Source organism: Exophiala bonariae (assembly GCF_035927105.1).
Source record: "Exophiala bonariae strain CCFEE 5792 chromosome Unknown scaffold_13, whole genome shotgun sequence".
In the NCBI taxonomy this organism is placed as follows: domain Eukaryota; kingdom Fungi; phylum Ascomycota; class Eurotiomycetes; order Chaetothyriales; family Herpotrichiellaceae; genus Exophiala; species Exophiala bonariae.
In genome coordinates, this window is record NW_027042488.1 from 189871 (window position 1) to 210871 (window position 21001).

General features: G+C 50.0%; 8 protein-coding genes across 8 annotated transcripts; 5 read left to right on the forward strand and 3 right to left on the reverse strand.

Moving 5' to 3' along the window:
* Nucleotides 1-431: 431 nt before the first annotated feature.
* Nucleotides 432-2460, reverse strand: LTR84_002399 (uncharacterized protein; the record flags this gene model as incomplete). The annotated part of the gene is made up of 9 exons (XM_064846009.1): nt 432-1046; nt 1095-1169; nt 1226-1345; nt 1397-1434; nt 1560-1776; nt 1833-1988; nt 2037-2148; nt 2197-2299; nt 2355-2460. The coding sequence occupies 9 exons, from the start codon at nt 2458-2460 to the stop codon at nt 432-434; spliced, it is 1542 nt and encodes a 513-aa protein (XP_064706234.1).
* A 1370-nt stretch (nt 2461-3830) lies between these two features.
* On the forward strand, nt 3831-5241 carry LTR84_002400 (uncharacterized protein; the record flags this gene model as incomplete). The annotated part of the gene is made up of 2 exons (XM_064846010.1): nt 3831-3880; nt 3957-5241. The coding sequence occupies 2 exons, from the start codon at nt 3831-3833 to the stop codon at nt 5239-5241; spliced, it is 1335 nt and encodes a 444-aa protein (XP_064706235.1).
* Nucleotides 5242-6687: 1446 nt separating this feature from the next.
* Nucleotides 6688-8616, forward strand: LTR84_002401 (uncharacterized protein; the record flags this gene model as incomplete). The annotated part of the gene is made up of 7 exons (XM_064846011.1): nt 6688-6932; nt 6988-7093; nt 7150-7437; nt 7492-7636; nt 7687-7941; nt 8032-8370; nt 8426-8616. 7 exons carry the CDS (start codon nt 6688-6690, stop codon nt 8614-8616), a joined length of 1569 nt encoding a protein of 522 aa, XP_064706236.1.
* A 595-nt stretch (nt 8617-9211) lies between these two features.
* LTR84_002402 (uncharacterized protein) lies at nt 9212-11200 on the forward strand (the record flags this gene model as incomplete). The annotated part of the gene is made up of 6 exons (XM_064846012.1): nt 9212-9318; nt 9373-9506; nt 9560-10530; nt 10581-10842; nt 10902-11113; nt 11174-11200. 6 exons carry the CDS (start codon nt 9212-9214, stop codon nt 11198-11200), a joined length of 1713 nt encoding a protein of 570 aa, XP_064706237.1.
* Nucleotides 11201-12609: 1409 nt separating this feature from the next.
* Nucleotides 12610-14721, reverse strand: SUP35 (translation termination factor GTPase eRF3; the record flags this gene model as incomplete). The annotated part of the gene is made up of 1 exon (XM_064846013.1): nt 12610-14721. One exon carries the CDS (start codon nt 14719-14721, stop codon nt 12610-12612), a length of 2112 nt encoding a protein of 703 aa, XP_064706238.1.
* A 509-nt stretch (nt 14722-15230) lies between these two features.
* LTR84_002404 (uncharacterized protein) lies at nt 15231-17501 on the forward strand (the record flags this gene model as incomplete). The annotated part of the gene is made up of 1 exon (XM_064846014.1): nt 15231-17501. One exon carries the CDS (start codon nt 15231-15233, stop codon nt 17499-17501), a length of 2271 nt encoding a protein of 756 aa, XP_064706239.1.
* A 903-nt stretch (nt 17502-18404) lies between these two features.
* LTR84_002405 (uncharacterized protein) lies at nt 18405-19340 on the reverse strand (the record flags this gene model as incomplete). Its single annotated transcript, XM_064846015.1, has 2 exons — nt 18405-19231; nt 19292-19340. 2 exons carry the CDS (start codon nt 19338-19340, stop codon nt 18405-18407), a joined length of 876 nt encoding a protein of 291 aa, XP_064706240.1.
* A 462-nt stretch (nt 19341-19802) lies between these two features.
* Nucleotides 19803-20831, forward strand: PHB2 (Prohibitin-2, subunit of the prohibitin complex (Phb1p-Phb2p); the record flags this gene model as incomplete). The annotated part of the gene is made up of 3 exons (XM_064846016.1): nt 19803-19971; nt 20025-20093; nt 20143-20831. The coding sequence occupies 3 exons, from the start codon at nt 19803-19805 to the stop codon at nt 20829-20831; spliced, it is 927 nt and encodes a 308-aa protein (XP_064706241.1).
* Nucleotides 20832-21001: the final 170 nt, after the last annotated feature.

The following is a 21001-nucleotide window of genomic DNA, read 5'->3' on the forward strand; positions in this document are numbered from 1 at the left end:
CTGTTAACAAGTGACTTGCAAGAGCCTGTGGGGAAGTCTACTCGCCCCTTATCGGCCTGGGTCTCCAAACCTTATCAGACGCGCTAGGAGGTGCCCAGAACACGGTGATGACACGCCTTGAATCGACCTGTTCGGACGGGTTAATGAGCCAAAATATCTTAGTATCCATCACCTGGGAAAAATCACAACAAATATCTCTATGCATCGGAGATCTAGAGCGATTCAGAGACATGAGTGTGTGACAATCGGGGCTGCGACATATACCCAATCTGCATCATCATGATAGGTGATCCAAGATCGCTAGCCTTCTGCCTCATTGACATCCTGCAATGAAATATATACCATGGAAATGTCAGTGTTCTCCCTGAGCCACTTTCTCTCAGGCAGCATTTTGGTGTGCATGCGTCTTCTTTACTGGGTCAAGCTCCATTCTACTTCTCTGCATCCGACCTCGACTGTCCAAATGCTGCCACTGCTTCCCTGCCAGTGATGACTGCCTCTCCGTGCATGACGAGATTGTCGTCCAAGATCGAGTTGCTTCCAATCAGATACTCGTGTCTTCCCTTGAAGTACCAGTATATTCCCGCAAAAAGGAACACACCTCCCAGCATCGCGATCGCCCAATTCATATTCTCAATTGCCCCCACCACTGGCACGTATTGTGGAAATACGTAGAATAGCGTGACGATAACGCTCCACAACAACGACGTGATGTTGACGGTATAACCCCATCGGCCGAGATCGAAGTGAGGGCGAGGTGGTAGATGTTGGCGGCCTTTCATTACCACGCAGAGGATGGGTATGCAATATGAAATCTGTAAGGTGATACCACCAGCGGAGATCAGGGCATAAAAAGCGAGCTTGCTGCCAAGCACAAGTAATCCCGCCAATAAATTGAGAACCGTGACACCCATCATGGCTCTCAGTGGCATGGTGAATCTCTTGTTGATGGTGGCAAAGTAGGGCGAAAAGGGAAATGCCCGATCCTTGGCCATGGACCAAGCCAGTCGAGAACCCGCAGTGTTGATGTTGACGATGATCAGATACTGCCTCGTTGTCAGTTTCATGCATCTTTGCTCTGGTACTCGACATACATTCAAGCCCATCATCATCACCGCACACCAGATTCCACCTCCATATGTGGAGTCCAAGACATCGATGAACCACGCCTGTCGCAGTAACTGTTAGAGTTGTCATCTTTGTTTAATTTTGCACGGAGTCATACCACGTAAGCCGAGGTTTCCTCCATATACGTTTCCCAGTTTGGCCCAACGGTATAGCACATGACGATGGCAGAGAGCCAGGCTGTTACACCCGCCCACACCATGGACCAGATCATCACTCTCTAAGAGTGCGTCAGCATGAGACACCAAATGGGATGTTGAGCAAGGCTTACAGGTGCATCGCGCGAGGCGTTCTTCATCTCTTCTACCACTGCAATACAAGTTAGTCTCGACGGTCGTTCTTGCTGTTGATCTAGGATCACTTGCAGTGAAGGACGGCGTCGGTGCCATATAGCCCATAGATCGGAACATACATGCTGAGGATGAACACCCAACCCTTCGAAGCCCATCCCGAGGTATTGATAAATTCCGAGAAGACAAACCGCGCACTGTTCTTGTCGGCCATGACCAGGAATACAATGGCCCAGATGAAGCCATTAGATATGTTGAAGAACGCTCCAAAAATTTGTAGCGCTGGTAGGTACTTCGGTAGTAGGTTAGATAGCACGGGGGCGACAAGGAATGCCGTGTATATGAGCCAGGTCATGTAAGGCTATCATCGTCAGTGCATGCTCTACTCCCCCGAAACATCGCACCTTCTGCACTAACCTTCCAGGAAACCTCTGGATGTGTGATCTCTACCAACGCCGCTACAATCTCTGCGCTGTTCAACGCACAACTGGAGCTTGTCGAAATCTCTCCCACGAGGACACACCAGCCTATGACATAGGAGAGGAAACGACGATACTTTTCAGGTGCGACAACCTGTCATCTGTTCAGTGTTTGTTATCTGTTCAAAGACGTTCTGCTGACCTGGGCGAAGAATTGTTGTCCTCCTGCGGTCGGCCAAAGACTCGCATACTCTGCAAGAGACGCCATCACGATGGTTTGTCCAATGGTGACGACCGCACTGCCAATCCCACGCCTGGATTAGCCAAGTGATCTTGGAGGGAGCGGGCAGTTAAACACTCACGTTCCCCAAATCAGGCATACCGGACCCCCAAGACTGAAGATGTAATAGTACATGACAATGTTGCAACTCCAAGAGCAGAGGATTGTGGTTTGATAAGCCATTACTACACATCGACAGTCAGTAATCTCAACGTCTTCCACGTTGGCATGCAACCGTACAGCTCCAGAATGTATGTGTTCGTTTGAGTTCTGGCTTATGGCCGAGGCTGATGAGAAGACTTTCATCACTGCTGGTGCCGGGTGATTCGACTTTGGGGGATTCCATGATTAATGTCAGGCTTGGATAGGGGGAAGATTTGCTCAATTGCTATGAAAACGCAACAGCGCAGGAATACTGCTTGATGTTCGACTCATGGACTAGGATCTGACCTCCTTGATCGACTACCAGGTGTCACGTAGGTCCGGCACTGGGTGTGGATTCTGCGAGGTACTGTGTGCAACTTGTGGCACCTGCGAGCAGACCAAGGATATATGACTTAAATCCACAACCGGATAACGATCAGTCTGGTCATCGTTCGGAGCAGAGTGAACAAAGAAGATTGGTTGCAGAGAGTGCTAACTAGTCGTGTACTGGGGACGAAGTACCTCAGAGGTCAAGAAGATAAGCAGGGGTGCGGGAATCAACAATCAATACCTGATTGTGGCAGCCCAGTCAAGGTTTGAGTTCTGCATTTTACCTGACTCGCAAGAGTTCAAGCTAGAGAGATCAAGCCTCAACAGGATCGGAACGGCTGATGCCATTGCACGTCCTATTGGTAAACCAGTTGTGAGGGTTACTCAAGCTTCATTGAGGTCTAAGCATAGCAGGCGGACGGTGCCGAGTTTCTCTCAACAGTGCCCAGAAAAGAGTTAGTTTTCACCACCTATCAAGAGGAAACTGGGGCCCTAGCACTTATTTCAACTCCCGTTATCCTCAGATCTGCATGCCCCTCATTCTGGAAAGCACTCGGCATGATAGGGGCCTTTCCAGACCTTGTGGGTGGTTGAAATGATCTTCGGTTAAGCCAGCGGATGATCACTTCCCCGGGGCCAGTGGATGCTGTTTATCCCTGGTGTCTGAGCTGGCCGTTGTGCACTTGGCTGGGGGCTTGAACAAGCAATTTGCCCATCAGCGTAACCCCCAAGGAATGGTCATCGTAATAACACAATACTTGTGAATTTCTCTGCAGACTACACTAGCACATCGCGTGGTACATGCATTTCATGTTTCAGAGACCTATTGATAATTGACACCAGCAAACGAGGACAGACGCTTCCTTGGGTTTGTTGTAAATCACGTGTTTCCTTCATCAATTTGTCGGCTGATAAGCTTGACCAGCGCATCCTGTCTCAAGAACACAGCATCCAACTGACGATGGCCCTGGAGGTTGAGTAAAGAATCCATCCAAGATGATGCGATGGAATGTGTCTTGACACGAGGGCCTCTCTCTTCACTCGGTGTAACAGATGGCCTCCACGCGAACTGATGAACGGGTGGTGGAGGAACCTCCATCCCCGCCAACTACTGGACCGCAAGGTGCAAAGCCACAACCTCGATCAGAGGCTTTCATCGTATAGAGTTGTCCTTACTAATTTGCCAAAAGACTGCTCCACTTGCATACGGCGGAGAATTCGATGCGATAGATCACTGCCAAAATGTCAGAAGTGCGCAAAGAAGAGTCTGCCATGTCCAGGCTATGGTCCACGTTTGAGATGGGCCGATGGAATAGCTGTTCGGGGACATCTCAAAGGATGCAAGATACCCAACGTTGATAAGCCTAGACGTCTGAACAACTCAAACACGGTTAGTACTTCCAGGGCTTCAACATCTGCAGAACAAAACAACCCCGTCAGCAGCGACACGACCATCCTCAAGCCTCCTTTGGCGATCGTTTCTTTGAATACCCTGGTTCCAGATCTACCGGACGAGAATACAATAAATCGATTACTCGACCATTATGACAAGAATATTGCAGGTCTCATGGTATGGATCGACTCCGACAAGAATGAATACCGACGCTTGGTGCTTCCCCTGGCTCAGCGGCAACCTGTGCTTCTTTTGGCAATCCTGGCGATATCGTCTCAACACTTGGCTGTGACTCGGAACGAAGAGTCAAACTTCTCGGGGCATGCTCGTGACGCAGCTGTGTCAATGATCTCGGGCCAAATCCGGCAAGTCACCGGTAGATTGGCTGCAGGCCACGACCTTGGTAGCGAGATAGATGCCGACACTGCAGAATGGATGCTTGCCTCAATGCTGACTTTGGCGTCCTATGAAATGGCCGAATCGGAGGCAGGAGGTAATGCAGCAGATTCGCATAGGCAAGCTGCACGCACTTTGGTCAACGCTCTTGCCACGACGAACCGCCAGAATAACAGGTTGTTTCGCTTTCTCCGCAATCAACTCTCTATATATGACATTTTAGCATGCACGACTTCTCTTGATCCCGCGAGCAGAAACGACATCATACTTCCCGAAGTCAATCCCGCAACAATCATCTTTTCCGACTTCCTGTATCTCCTCCACGATGTCACAGCATCCTCATGGAGATCATCCGAAGCTCCAAATCATCAAGGCATAATATCGTCACCCAAGCTAGCTCGCTCGTTGTTTGCACTCGCCCGTGGATCTACCTTGATGCTAGCTGGAGCACTAGAATTGCCGATGAACGAAAAACAGCGCGACTTCATTCGACTGGTTGATATATATCATCACGCCGGTCTGCTATACACTTATCGCTTGCTGTTCAAGAACGTCGTTACCTCGACAGAGGTGGAAGCCTCAGCTATGTCGTTATTTGAGCCGTTGAATCAACTCGAGGATATTCATTCATGCATGCAGAATCTGCCATGGCCAGCCTTGATTGCGGGCACAGAGTGTCGTGGGGACCCCATGCGTCAATTGTTTATCGAAAACCTGTATGGGAAAATAGCACGAGATATGGGATTCAAACATTACATTGAGGTTTTGCACTTTTTACAAGTCTTCTGGTCCAAAGCAGATACTGATTGGCTTGATCTGGCCAACCAATATCGTCTTGAAGGGCGGGGAATAGTTGCTGTTTGAAGTATTCCTTGGTACAACAGGTTTGGGATAGCCCGCAGGATTACCAGGCAGGCTCTCCATCCTCACGGGAGCACCATACTAGGCAACCTAGGACGCGCTTATCATGTACATGTCGGTACACTGTGAGGAGAGCATTGTTGGGATTGCGGACCAAAATGAGAAGTGGGAATGACAGAAGGGCCGGTTACTGGTTCTCTTAAGTGTTTAAGAAGCAGTTGCGAAGCGATGCGCAGCCCCTCCAAGTGACCGAACGGGACAGTGAGAGTGCAGGATTCCTGATGGTTGGTATCAAATGCTCCACGCCCACACAAGAGCACGGTCTGCCACGAAACTGCAGAGTAGGAGTATTCTTTAGCTACGTGGAAAAGGCAACGCTAAAGAATCAGCATGAGTTGTGGAGCTCCCGTGAACTGACTCCCGCAAGAATGAGTGGAATTCAATGATAAAGCAGGTGTTGTCTCCGCAATCGTATCATACGCTGTGATATGAAGCCGCTACCAGATTGGGGTAAACGGCACGAAACTAAGACTCGGTCAGAAAATAAGGATTGCAGCGCAGCCCTCGGTAGGTGCGATGAATGATGTTGGACCAGTTAAGCTGCTTGAGACTACATCCATTCCCAGTGCTACCTGACCTTTAAACGCTAATCACGACTTTTCCTGTGCCGATTTCGATGATTTTAAATCCCTTTGTACAGACTGAGTGCGGCCTCGGACGCGATAAATCTATTCAGAGTAGTTGACCAAGAAACTGCCGATATCAGTGCTTTCAACCCTAGCATCGAGATTGCGAGAGTTCTATATATTCGTCGGTCCATAACACCTGCTGACATACCTATGAGCCGTAGATATTTGAATCATGATATTGCTTCTTGACTGGTAGGATCCCACTAGTCTCTAAAGGGGCATTCCATCGAGAGAGGCGGGAAGGCCGTCGTCATCTTTGCAAGTCCGAATCAACTTCCAGCCGAAGTATTCACACCTTCTATTCTAGGCATCTGTGGAGAGTTCCCGAGGATAGGCAGATTTAAATGGTCTTTTGGAGAAATGATAATACCAGACATTGTTAGAAACCACCGTCCAAGGCGTGACACGGCGGCGGAAAGATGGATGATTTATCAATCGAAGGCTCCATTCACGTTGCCTCCAAAAACTCCACACGGACGGGACCGTTTGCCGAAGACCAGTGAACCTTGATAGTGTGTTCAAACGATGTCGTTAGATAATAACTCAGCGTTCCCCAGTCTTTCAAGGTGTCCTCTTGCTCAAATTCTTTTGCCTGGCTTTCATAAAATCACAGCACGTGGCGGGGGTTTCAGGAACTTTGGCCAAACACAAAGCACGCATATCACACCAACAAGCTCGAAGCGGGCAGCACGATATTGATGAGGAGTAAGTATCGACTAGGGTTGGTGTCGCCATTACTGCGACAACGGTCCGCTGCGCAATGGTCTTGAATCGACATTTCCAACAACAGCCTGTCTTCCACCCCGTGACACGGCCAGACATTACCATCAAAAATCTCGCAATCTTCGACACGGATGTATTTCGGGATGAAGTGGCGGCTCGCCTGACGGGCTCGGTCCAGATACCCACCGTGACTTACGATAGCATGGGCCATGTGGGGGAGGATTCCCGGTGGGATGTCTTCTACGAACACTCGGAATACCTGCGGAAGACATTCCCGCGCATGTGAGTAAGGGACCAGTGAATGTGGAATTTGTGTGTGCTAAGTAGGACATGCTAGCTATAAAGCACTCGAGTTGCAAACGGTCAATGAACATGGCTTGTTATACACATGGCCAGGCTCGGAGAGTCGCCTGCGACCATTGCTATTCATGGCACATTCTGATGTAAGAATGTTCACGACCTCGATGGCGAGCGTTGCCGACTGATTGGGTCGCTTTAGGTTGTTCCCGCGGGGACATCGACGACAGCCGAGTGGACACATCCACCATTTCAGGGTCATTATGATGGAGAGTACATCTGGGGACGTGGTTCCGAGGATGATAAATCCAACCTGATCGCCATGTTGACAGCCATTGACAGCCTGCTCGAGTGCAATTTCAATCCAAGCAGGACTGTCATAATCTCTGTTGGGTTCGATGAGGAAGGTGGTGCTGAGCAGAGCTATGGCGCCAGGTGTCTGGCCGAGCTGCTGTTGAAAAAGTACGGCGAGAATGGTGTGGAGATGATTGTGAGCATCTCTAACCAAGACAACCAATCGACCTCACTAACCGATTCATTATAGTTTGATGAAGGTATCGCTGGCATTGAGCATCGCTTCGGAACAGACTTTGCTCTGCCAGCGACTGCTGAGAAGGGCTACATCGATGTGACAGTCTCCGTGCATGTTCCCGGCGGCCATTCGTCAACTCCACCAGATCACACTGGCAGTAAGTGCAAGACGAGCAGTTAGCTTCGAAGAGTTCTGACTTTGGAACAGTTGGTTACCTCGCTCAAATAATACGTATCATTGAGGACCAGCCGTTCAAGTCGAGGATTACCAGACAGAACCCGACTCTAACCTACCTGCGACAAGCCGCACGGCTATCGAAATCCATGCCCGAAGAACTACGTGCTGCCATACTAGGTCCAGACGCCAATGAAAAGATTTTGGAGTATATGGACGCCTCTCGTGAAAGGCGAGCTATGGTCAGAACATCAACTGCAGTCGACGTAATTTCCGGAGGGGACAAGGGTAAGCTAACCACTCTGGAATATCCGCTGTTGAGGTTGTCGATATCACAATTTGCACCATTGAAACCCAACTTGTATTGACACGGTCTAGTAAATTCACTTCCGGAAAGCGTTCAAGTTGTTGTCAATCATCGGATTGCTGTTCAGGATTCTGTGCAAGCAGTCAAGGATCACTACATACGACTCCTCGAGCCATGGGCTGAGCAGCAAAGATTCAAGTTCAATGCTTTTGGCTCAGTGCTTTCTTCTGAGAGATCAAGTTCGAGGCTCAAGGACGACCTCGAAGAAGGGACTTTGATCCTTGACGCTCAGTACGAGCTCGACTCGTCTCCCATATCAGATGCGGAGGATGACCGATTTAGCTGGCTCGTCGGTACATTGAGAGGAGTGTTTGGGAACGATGTCGTAGTAGCACCGGAGCTTCTCACAGGTAAGCGAGTCAGATGTTGTGTGTGTGTAGAGATGTCAGTCTAACCGAATGGTAGGCAATACTGATACCCGGTACTACTGGGAGTTGTCAACACAGATATATCGAATGTCACCATGGCGTGCGAGTCACGATCCTCGAGGAACACGCATGCACACAGTTGATGAAAGGATGCCTGTCAAAGGGTTGGTGGAGATGGTCAAGTTTTACCATGAGTTCATCCGTGTTCTTGATGAGAAGCGAATTTAAGGAGCCTTGATTCCCATTCTTGATCTGTTTGAGCATGCAATGGGGTTCAGTGGGCTTTGCATTATATCCACATGGTAAATTCGTTGTATCGATACAGCATCGGAGTCCAAGTACCTAGGTACAATCAGTGAGATAGAAAGAGAGTATGATTGATCGGAGCCGGACAACGGAGAGCCTGAACCAACTCAAAGACTGAAGTTAAGGAAGTAAGGATGCCAAGGCCACTAAGAGCTAAAACTCCACTAGTGGCCATTTGAAGGCAGCGATCCGGGCAGCAGTAGCGACTAAGTTGCTAGTAACATTTTAAGGGTTCAGCTGGAGGCTGGGCACAGAAACTTGAACTGCCATTGCGCTTCGTACTGCGCTGCGGTACAATGCATGTGTGCTTCGAGGCTGTTTTTTCAATCATTTCACTGTTCTCTAGTCACAATCCGTAAATACGACAGATCAGCGACCATATTTCCTTCAGTCCTTGTCGCATCTTCGCTTTCCTTCCTTCAAGCATTAACGCTTTTAGAACGACCGTGGATCGCATTATCCTCACGTCCTCCTGCCCCGTACCTGTCGCAATCCTAAAGCGACTGCAGAAGGCACGATGAACGGGGACAATTATTCCGCCAGAGGTATTCAATCTTTGTTCATGATTCAGAAGCTCACATTTACTGACCCAAGGCAGACTCCGGTCGCTCTCGCCATCATGATGTACGCGTCCAGATTCCTCCAAGAGGGCATCTATTCCCGCACTAACTTTTGCAGGGTGCTAGGTACGAACGAGAAGATCGCAGAGACCGTGGAGACCGTGGAGACCGTGGAGGCGACCGAGACAGAAACCGCGACCGTGGTGAAAGAAGACGTTCCAGATCTCCCCACCACCGCTCCTCCAGGCGAGAGTATGAGGCAGACTCTTATTCTTCTAGCCGAGACTACCGCGCTCGTGAACGAGAAGATCGATACGGTTCGCGGAGAGAGGAGCGTGAATGGGACAGAGAGCGAAACCCAAGGCGTCGCGATGATGAAAGACCACCACGCAGAGATCGTGATCTGTTCGATGATCGACGAGGCGGCGCAGGTGGAAGGGGTGGAGGTGGTAGAGATCGAGAGCGTGGTGGAGGTGGGCGAGAAGACGATGAATTCGCTGCGCAAGCCCGGGGTCGCAAGAACAGCCCTCCTCCCAAGAAGCGAGAACCCACCCCAGATCTAACCGATACTGTCTCGATATTGGACCGCAAGAGGAGGCTTACTCAGTGGGACATCAAACCGCCTGGCTATGAGAATGTCACCGCCGAACAAGCCAAAATGTCTGGCATGTTTCCTCTGCCTGGTGCTCCACGCCAGCAGCAGATGGACCCCAGTCGCCTGCAGGCTTTCATGAATCAACCTCAAAGTGGTGTCAGTGCCACGGCTCTCAAACCTTCCAACTCTCGCCAATCCAAACGACTTTTTGTTTCCTCCCTCCCTGCCTCAGTCACTGAAGAGAGCTTGCAGAACTTCTTCAATCTACAAATGAATGGTCTTAATGTTACCAAGGTCACTGACCCGTGCATCCAAGCCAATATTTCCGATGACCGCACTTTCGCCCTGGTGGAATTTAAACAGCCTGTCGATGCAACCGTGGCCTTGGCTTTGGACGGCATCACTATGGAAGAGCATCAGAGTGAGATGAATGGCAATGGCCACGGAGGAGTCAAAGGCTTGAGCATTCGTCGTCCGAAGGACTACATCGTCCCGTCCGCCGATGAGGATGCTTACACTCAAGGAGAGATTTCGACTGAAGTGCCTGACACTGCGAATAAGATCTCAATCACGAATTTGCCTCTATATCTGACGGACGACCAAGTTATCGAGCTTCTGAAATCTTTTGGAGAGCTGAAGGCATTCGTTCTGGTCCGGGACAATGATGCTCAAGAATCAAGGGTAGGTGCTAACTCGCCGTGGCTACTGACAAGACCACTAATCATTCCCAGGGAATTGCATTCTGTGAATATACCGAACCTTCAACCACAGAAATAGCTGTGGAAGGACTGAACGGCATGGACTTGGGAGAACACAAGATCAAGGTACAGCGAGCTAGTATCGGATTCACTCAAGCTTCAGGACTCGAGATGGGCGTGAACGCAATGTCCATGTTTGCAGGAACGACATCGGACAACTTTGAGGATGGCCGAGTCCTACAATTACTCAATATGGTGACAGCTGAAGAACTCATTGACAATGAGGATTATGAAGGTGAGCTCTTCTTCATGTCCAGATATCTTGTGCCGATTGGCTTTGCTAACCTCTTTTAGAAATTGTCGAAGATGTGATGGAAGAATGTCAGAAATATGGCACAATCGTTGAATTGAAAATACCTCGTCCTTCAGGAGGCAGTCGACAATCTGCAGGAGTGGGCAAGATATTCATCAAGTACGATACTGCTGAATCAGCGAAGAAGGCTCTACAAGCACTTGCTGGCAGAAAGTTTGCTGATCGAACCGTCGTTACGACGTATTTTGATGAAGTCAGTCTTTTTCTCTTAACACATGATCACCCTCCAGCCCATTGCTAACTCCCATGGCAGGCGAGCTTTGACGTCAGTGCCTGGTAAAATCACGGAGGAAGTATGCATTCATGTACTATGGGATTTCAAAACGCGTTCCGACCTTGTGCATAACATTTTTATCAGGTGGGATGTAATTTTGGAAAATTGGGCGATTCTTCCTAGCGGGAGGAATCAACTTGCAACGAGCAAATCGTTTCCATTTCGGTCGGATACCAATAAAACTGGCAATGGTGACAACTCTGACACACAGATGGCTTTGCCTAACCTCAGAAAATGCGGTCATAAGAACAATGGCAGGCGAATGGATACATGGAGCACCAGTGAGATTTCTAATGGGCATCGTGAGCCGAGTAACTCAGTACGATAAGCGCAAGACAAAAGAGGCCGCGATGCCCCCAGTCTGGAGCCAACCCAGCAGGCTCACTGACATCCTCGCAAGATCTCGACATCAATGGCTTCCTCGGTCGAGACCTGCCTTTCTGAGCCATGGATGCTCTTGCTATCCTGCTGTCGCGGGCCACGCCTCTGTACTCTGCTGCCTGGCCTGATTACATGAGAGATGCCTGAGAAACCTTGAGGTGAAGGAACCACACTCTCGAACCCGCGCCGCAATTGAAAATTGTATTTCTAGTCACTCCTATTGCCATCATTATATGAACACACTGATTGATTGCTTGATTCCCCGATTTCTTGGAACGCGCCTTGCAGACATACAGGATCGGACTATTCAGTATCAGACCTGTGTTATTCCTATCTGAGATAATACCTAGGTAGGTGGTCAGGTGTACGTGTCTGTACCCATATCGCTGGCCCCGACTAACGGCATGATATTTATATTTGGGCATGAGTAGAGATGAGTGACCGGAAGACGTAAATCGTTCTCGAGACATGTTTCAAGCCTTCAGGTCACATAGGGATGCGACATACATACACGTTGTTTTGGGTTGTTGTTGTTTCAGATGGCTCATCATGTACAATTATGCTTGTGGATGAATTTTGGACATTTCGTACACTATATCGCGCTCAGTGTGATCGGTCACAAGCTTTTGCGTCGCTTCAGGAGAACAGATGCTGATCTCTTGCACCACCATTCATGCACTCCCGCGTCCAACTACCCATTTTGTCGGCCGCAGTCCTGTCTGCGGTCTACGATCAAGTCGCTGAAGTTCTGCAGGCCTGCTACAACACGTGTCATAATGTCACGAGGACATCCATTCACCCATCGAGCCAGTCGTCGATCACCTTCCCAACCTATCTTGATGCATCCACTCAAGATGCATCCTCATCTTTTGTCATTCGAGTTCATGCTGTTTTTATCATCATTTTGAAATCTGTTCGTGACTCATTCATCTGCCAGGTGACATGCCTCAAACTCGGAACATCCATACTGTGCCTAGAAGGCCGACTCAGTCGCCTTTGGCCATGCAGGAAGGATTTGCAGAAAGCGGACCTATTTACTCGTCATCGATGATCAATCGAGTGATCTTGCCGACGGCAATAGTCTGGCCTTGGTCTCGCAAAGTGAATCGACCAAGTTGAGGATAGTCCTCGAATCTTTCAACACAGATCTTGCCACCACCGCTTGTCACTTGTAACCTGGCAATGATGTTCTGGCCTTTGGCCGCAAATGGCGGAGGTTTCTTGCTCTTCCGTCCTGTCTTCGGTTCGAGCTTGTGCAGCAAGGCTGCAAAGGTGACCTCTTCTGTAGCAGCATGAACGTGCAAAACACAGTTAAAGCCGGCAGAGAGAATAGACTTGAGATCGACAATGTTGATCTGCGCCTCAAACTCACGTACACAGTGTACGAGACGCTTGGGAGAGCAGAGTACAAAGCCTGGCATAATATCTTCTTCTTCGATACCACGTAGACGTAGACGGACTTGTTCACCACAGGTGGCGTGGGGGATTTCTTCTTCCGTTTCACCATAGAGAGCAGAAATACCAACATCTTCTTTGTTTGGCATCATGATGTAGTTTGAAGTCTTCTGGATCACGCCAGCCTCAATGCGGCCCTCAACCATTGTACCCATGTCACGATATTTGGCGCCAATCGGCATCATGAATGGTGCATTCAAGTTTCGCTGAATCTTAGCCATGTTATCGAGGAATTCGAGGAGAGATGGCCCTTTGTGCCAGCTCGCAACACTCGCAGGGATGCGATCCTTGACGCCGATGCCGGTCTGTGCAGAAATGGGGAGGAAAGTGGAGTCAAGCCCAATTCGCTTCTTAAGGTAAGGCTTGAGTTTACCCACAATCTCATCATATCGTTCTTTTGACCATTCAACTGTGACATCGTCCATCTTATTGACGGCAACGATGAGTTCTTTGGCGCCGGTGGTCTTGATCAACATTGCGTGTTCTTGTGTCTGACCACCCTTTTCGAATCCGGTCTCAAACTCGCCCTTTCGGGCGGAAATGACTAGGATGGCGACATCTGCTTGAGCGGCGCCGCTCAACATGTTTGGCACATAAGTCTTGTGGCCTGGAGCATCGAGAATGGTATATCTTCGTTTCTCGGTCTCAAAGAACCCTCGGCCAACCTCGACTGTTTTACCTTTGGCTCTCTCTTCTTTATTGAGATCGAGGACCCAGGAAATGTACCACGTCTCTCGGCCGGCATCTTTAGCATCTCGCTTATATTTGTCTAGTGTACGTTCGTCCACCATGCCTGTCTGGATTAAGACTTGACCACCCAAGGTTGATTTGCCTGCGTCGACATGGCCGATGAAAATGATATTCACATGTTCTTTACCATACATCTCCTGTAGGACCGTTGCATCAACGTCCGCAGACTGTTCTTGAGCAAGTTCTTCTGCGGTCTGGCCCTTTTTGGGCTCGCCTGGTGTGGGAGAGGATTTACCGGAGGAGGGCGCAGGAGAACTCTTCCCTGTCACTTTCTCGCCAGTCTTCTCGACTGCCTTTGCAGCTGTAACTTTGGAGCCTGTCTCCTTGATAGGGGCTTCTTTCGTAGTAGGGGACGCGGGCTTCTTGGGAGTCGTAGATGCGGATGTAGGAACACCAATTGAAAGGACCTTAGCCTTAAGTGGTGCGGCGGACGGGGCCGGTTTGGTGGTTGACGCAACAGCGGGAGTCGGGGTCTGAGCTTGAGCCTGACTTTGTTGAGCGGCCGGCTGTTGTGTAGGGGCTGCTTGAGCATCTTGACGTTTTGCGATGCTAACGGGAGCACCTTGTCTTGGTTGAAAGCCGCCGGGCGTTTGATTGTAGGCAGCAAATTGGCTGTTGTTAAAGTTTTGGTTGTAGCTCGGTTGCTGCTGCTGATACTGAGGATACTGGTTGTAGTTTTGCTGCTGCTGCTGCTGCTGCTGCTGGTGGTACTGTGGATATTGATTGAATTGCTGCTGCTGCTGCTGGCCATAGCCGTAGGGCTGCTGGTAGCCATTCGATTGATATTGTTGGCCAGGTTGAAAAGAGGTTGCACCAGGCTGGAATGAGGAGGCTCCTGGCCTGAAAGTATTGGCGTTGATATTCAGGTTTTGCTGAGTCTGCCTGGAAAGATCATCGTCCTGGGCGGCAGCATCTTCCCAAGAATCAAAGTTGCCTGCCATGGTGAAAAATTGGTGAAAATTGGTCAAGAGACAGAAGGCGATGTGGAAATAGGCTGAGACTCGAAAGGACTCTGGTCGAAGAGTCTATCAGAGCAATCAACTTGGCGAGGAAGGAAATGGTTCTGGTCTCGAATTTGGAGGGGCAGGCGACTCTGGATTTAGAGGCACAAGATGTCGGGCTGCATTTTTGGACGAGAGAGGATTTAGTCCATTTCCGGACTAGTATCGGGACATGGCTTGGCAAGGCTGGATATGACTCCTGATGACGTCGATTGTGTCTGCCAATGCGTGGCCACTGTTGATGCGACAGTTCACACCAATACTCACCAAGAAATTATAGCGGAGGAACAGGTGCCTATACCAGCCAATCTGAAACTTGTCTTGTCATGCCACAAATTCACCCAGGGAGCACAATGCTATGCGAATAATGACTAACACCGCCCGCAATTTCAGTAGGCAAATCCTCATTGCTAACAGAAATCTTGAGCATCAATTGTCGCTCCAACAGGATGGACCTCTTCCTCGGAAAGGTTACCCAACATGCTATGAACTATGCCATCCGTTCAGGGATTGGGCTCACGGCATCCTTCGCCATCAGACAGTCTGCAAAGCTCATGACCAATGCACCAAAGAGTGCGGTTCGAGACAAACTCTATGAGCTACAGCAACGTCTTCAATCCAAAATTCAAATTGTATCCCCAGCCATCGATATGATCGAGCTAATTGCTGCTAGAGGGAATACGTCCTTGGAGTCTGCTGTGGCACTGACAAAGGAATTACGTCTGGATATTCAATCTTTGGCACAGAGACTGGCTGCTGCAAATGCAGCTGAAGTAGCAGCAAAGAAGGCCAAGTTCAACAGTCAAGCACATACAAAGAACGAGCTCGAACTCGAAAGCCTGTGTTCTGCCACTAAAAAACTTCTGGAGAAGATCGAAGATGCAGTCCCGCTTATCAACTTAGCTATCACTACATCTGGCGCCAGTCTGTCAACCTCGTTGCCTCATACTGTCTCTCCATCTCGACTGTTGCAGGCCAGCACTTTGATCACAGCTGGCGATACGCAATATGCACTTCATCCAAGTGAGGCAGTACAAATTGGACCAACCTTCACCCTGAGCGTGTACATGCTCTTTGCCGGCCATGATCGCCCACAAAACGAAGAAGAGATCAGAGAGACTACCTGGAAGGAAGTCATTCACAAAGCCAGACTAAAACTGCGCCGAGTGCCACTTGATCACGTCGGCCATGCGGGTTCGGTGCCGCACGCCACACCTTCAACTCATATTAACCCTCCAGGTATGACCTCGGATCTGTATTCGTCTGTGATAATGCACGCAGACGCAAGAGCCGACGAGTACGCCTATCAGTTGATGATAGTTGAAGATTTTGATGATGATAGATATCATGATTTTGAAGACACCGAGGCGCAACCTGGACCGTTCGACGATGTGAAGCTTGCAGGCGTCCGTGAAGTGATCCCAATCCACGAAATTTCAAAGATCTTCTATGCAGACACTAGTAAAGTGCTCAATATTGGTTCAGATGCGGAGAGTAATCATCCAGTTCTTCTCCTTAAAAGAGACCTGAATGCCATCCCGCCCCGAAGAATGATGGAAGCCGCCATGGCCGTAGGAGACGATGAGGTTCACATTGTCCAAGGATCTGGCATCCAGAAATCTATTGAATCAGACTATGCTACCCGGGAGTATCAGGAGGACAACCACGACCCTTGGCGCCTGCCACAATCTCTTGACCCCGAGTGGGTTGCTCTTGAAGTCTACACAGAATCCGAAGCTAGTGACTCGGAATCTGAACTCGACACGCAAGAAGAAATCAGCTCCCGGTCCTTGCTGCCTCAATCACCATCCCCTTCTCATCTGGTGGACTCTCTTTCGAAAATGCACCTCAATCCCAATTCATCCGCCCAGTCTCTCGATTCCCCAGCCTCACCATCAAAGAACCTTCCAACATCACAGCAACCACCATGGGCCAACCAGATCCGCACGTCCCTATCCCTCCTCGAGCTCCTCCTCCGCCTGACCTCCCTACAACAATTCCAACAACAACGCCATCTCAGCATCACAGACGAACTCCTGAACTTCTTCCTCGAGGAGTCTGCCTCTACTGGTGCTGGCGGCGACGAACGTTATCGCCAGACCCTCCGTGCTGATGCTCGTCGCCGTGTTGGCTGGGACCCCTACGATGAAAGCCCCGTCAAGCGCCGTGGAGAGGAGTATCTGGACCATTACGCTGCCGAGGGGCCTGCTGGGTATTCCGACGGCGTGAGCGAACAATACACGCCGAGAAGCGCAAGCGGTAGCGCAAGAGGCACACCCATCGGAGGTAGTGGCTTGAACGGCGCCGGGCTGGCCAGACGTGGAAGTGGACCAAATGTTCGTTCGGGTACTGGATCCTGGAGTCCACGCGAGGTAGACCGGAGTGCACGATCTATACCGACAATGGCGGACTTCCAGGCCTCGCCAAGCCCAAGCCCGAGTCCGGGGCTGCGGCCTTCCCCATCACCTATCCCAATGGCCTCGTCGAATAACGCGGATGGCAAGAATTCCAGTCGAGCCCGTACTGGGAGCAGAACCGCGTGGTTGCAGCGAGAAGACGGTGTGCGTGGGATCAGTAACAATCTCAAGGGTAGTCCGCTGCGGCCGTCGACGGCATTAACGGACGAAGGCATCGGTACCAGTCCGATGAGCGCTGGTAGTGGCAGTGCAGATGATAATGCTGGTAGCGCCAGCAAGAGTTTTGGCCATGGTTCAAGATAACCGACAAGCTACCCTGGAATGTAAATGCATGTGTGCTGTGGCATGTGTATTTGAAGGGAGGGTTTGTTTTGATAATGGATTGAGCGACCGGCTACCGTGTCTGGGGGCTCAAGGCTCGAGTCTGATGGCATCCAGGTAGTGGTGTGTCCACATCTTCACCTTCTCAGAGTGTTCAAGTGGATGGGAACGAAGACACGAAAATTGAGACACAATGGAGGAAACACTACATGCATGAAGCAACAGGTTTTCATATTGTGAGAGTTGGTTTGATACCCCGGTGTGCCTTTTTAAGAAAGACGGGATGTTGTAACTTTGCTAGAGGTGTCTTATCGATAGACAATATCAAAATCATGAGATACTTCCTTCCAAATTCCAAGGTCTTCGAAGCCTCATGTCTGCCAAGCTAGGTAATTTCCGTGGTTCTTCCAATCTCTGCGTTCCTCCCATCATCGACCTCGGCTCGCTTCTGAATCTCGGGCGTTCATTCATTCCTCAGTTGGCGCGCTGTACATCTTCACTCACGACTTGAGAGTTGCGGTAGATCTTTAGTGGGCCGTCAGGAACTGCCCCCATCCACATGTAGCGAGAGGCAACGATGTGCATTATGATCTTGATTTGAGGCGACTAGATCAATAGACCGGGTCGATTTGTGTGAACTGACCATGGCGGCAGGAGGTCTCGGAGGCGAAACATTCAGTAGGCAGGCTTTGAGTCTCGTCCAGCCCGATTTGATCCTCGTCAAGCGCGCACATGGCGCGACATTTCACCAGAGGAGTCCGCAGGTTGGATAGAGGCCGTACGATTGCTGAGCATATGGCATCAGTCGAACTTAGTGTTCAAGTTAGGCTCCAAACGACGAGGCGGAATTGCATTAATTGAGCGCAACTTGTCACAATGGTGACTTCATCTGACGCCCATTTGTGCGCGGATCTGAATGATCTGTGCTCGCTCGGTGGGAGGCAAGGAGTCGATGGTTCTCTGATCCATGGCAAGGACTTGTTGAATCATTTCTTGCTGAGACAGCTGGACCGGGGGTTGTGGTGGGGCTTGCTGCGGTACTGGGGTTGGTGCATATTGCTGATGAGGACGCTGCTGCATTTGACCAGGAATTGGAGGGGGATAGCCAGGATATTGTTGAGGAGCAGGCTGTGGTGGAGGGATGTTTGCAGGCTGGGTAGGTCTGGTAGCTTGCTCAACAACCTGTGCCAGCACCTTCGGATCAACCAGATTCATCAAGATCAAGGACTGGAAGATGGCATAGGACAATTGTGGTGCAGTCTTGAGAAGGGCAGTGGCTTTTGCGGGATCAGAGATGGCCAAGGCTTTCATTTGCGTGAGGACATCCAAAAGCTGGGAAGGTGGAAGAGAGCTTAGAGTCTGTGAAATGGCATCGGTGGCTCGCAAATTAGGAGGCAGATCCACGCCAGGTGGAAGAGGAGGGAGAGCGCTGGAAGCACCGGCTTGATAGGCATCGTTGTTCTGAGCAGTCTGATCGTAATTGGAAGGGACTGAGTCTTTCTCATTATTATGAGGCCAATCAACACGGATCTTGCGACCGTCGATCTCGTAGTCATTCAGATTTCTGACCGCGGTTGCGGCAGCATCGACGTCGGCGAAATCAGCAAAGCCGAAGCCTTTCGATTTGCCAGTGTCCGGGTTCGACATGAGTCTGAATTTGACAACGGTTCCGGCGTAAGAAAGGATCTTGACAATGTTCTCCTCGCTCAGGTCTGTGGTAAGTCAAGTTAGGGTTGATACAATCGAAAGAACTTGGGCAGATTGGGACTTACTGAAGGGAATGTTTCCCACGAAAACACTGCGGCTTTGACCTGGAGCCATGGTGGGTAAGTCAAGAGGGAATTGAAATGGCTTGTGCAACGTTTGAATGATCAACAGTGTCCCAGACCGGAAGAACAGCGAATGACCAGGTTAGCCCAAGGGTAGAGAACAGAGAACAAAGCAGACGCGGAAAAGTACAGATGCAGATGCAGATGCAGGCAGGGAAACTGATGGCGGAGACATGCCAGCCTTTGTGCATACCACTTAACACTTCAACGTACTCGATGTACTCCGCCGTAATGCAGCCGCGTCTGACAAGGTGAGCCCAACCAGTTCTATGTGTGAAATGACTGTCAGACAGGATTTAGTCACTAGCCTGATTCGGACTAGTCACCCAGTAGTCCATATTCGGCCGTCTCCAAAATCAATTACGATCACCATCAAGTTGCCTGCTCCTCCAACCTGTTCGCCGTTGCGCTCGCTCATCAACTCAATCTTCAGGTTCGTCCTCGATCAGCAGCCATGGCTTACGATCCCAGGGAACACTTGCAAAGATTACAACGGACCCTTCAACAACGCGGTGGCGGCGGTTTCGGAGGCGTTCCTGGAGGTGCCGGAGCTAGCAGAGGAATTCTAGGTCTGATTGCTCTTGGTGTCGGTGGTGTTATTCTTTCAAACTCAATCTTCAACGGTGAGGCGCCATGTGATCCGCGAAAATGGGCTTGTATAACTGACTCCCAACAGTTGACGGTGGTCACCGCGCGATCAAGTACACCAGAATATCTGGGGTGAGCAAGGAAATCTACAATGAAGGTTCGTCGATACTTCATATTAAGTCTACACAATCACTGACAAAAGTCAGGAACTCATCTGAGACTTCCGTGGTTCGAAACACCCATCGACTATGATGTCCGCGCAAAACCGAGAAACGTTGCCTCCCTCACCGGAACAAAAGATTTACAGATGGTCAACATTACCTGCCGTGTTCTGTCTCGGCCCCGAGTCGAAGCTCTCCCTCAGATATACCGTACCTTGGGCACAGACTATGACGAGCGAGTCCTGCCATCGATTGTGAACGAAGTGCTCAAGAGCGTGGTCGCACAATTCAATGCCAGTCAGTTGATTACACAGAGAGAAAATGTGGCTCGGTTGGTCCGAGACAACCTCACAAGACGGGCTGCTCTCTTTAACATCATGCTCGACGATGTTTCTCTCACCCATCTCTCCTTCTCCCCCGAATTCACCGCAGCAGTTGAAGCCAAGCAGGTCGCACAGCAGGAGGCTCAAAGAGCCGCTTTCGTGGTTGACAAGGCCAGGCAAGAGAAACAAGCAACAGTCGTCCGCGCCCAGGGTGAAGCCCGATCCGCCGAGTTGATTGGTGAGGCCATCAAAAAGAGCAGAAGTTATCTGGAACTGCGACAGATTGAGAACGCACGCAACATTGCCTCCATTCTTCAAGAGAGTGGTGGAAAGAACAAATTGTACCTTGACGCTCAAGGTCTTGGCCTCAATGTCGGTGCATCCGAGGACAACCAGTCGGGACGAAAATAAAGGGATTCTAGTGGAAAAGCATCGTGCAAATTCATGTATAAAAGGACCTGAGCTAATCGCCGTTTTTACATCTTTTATTAGGCTGTCATTAGCGACAGGTGGTCGAAATGTAACAATTCTTCCCTCGGCCCCTCTCCATCCTCGAAATGCGTTTGATTTCTCTCTCGCGA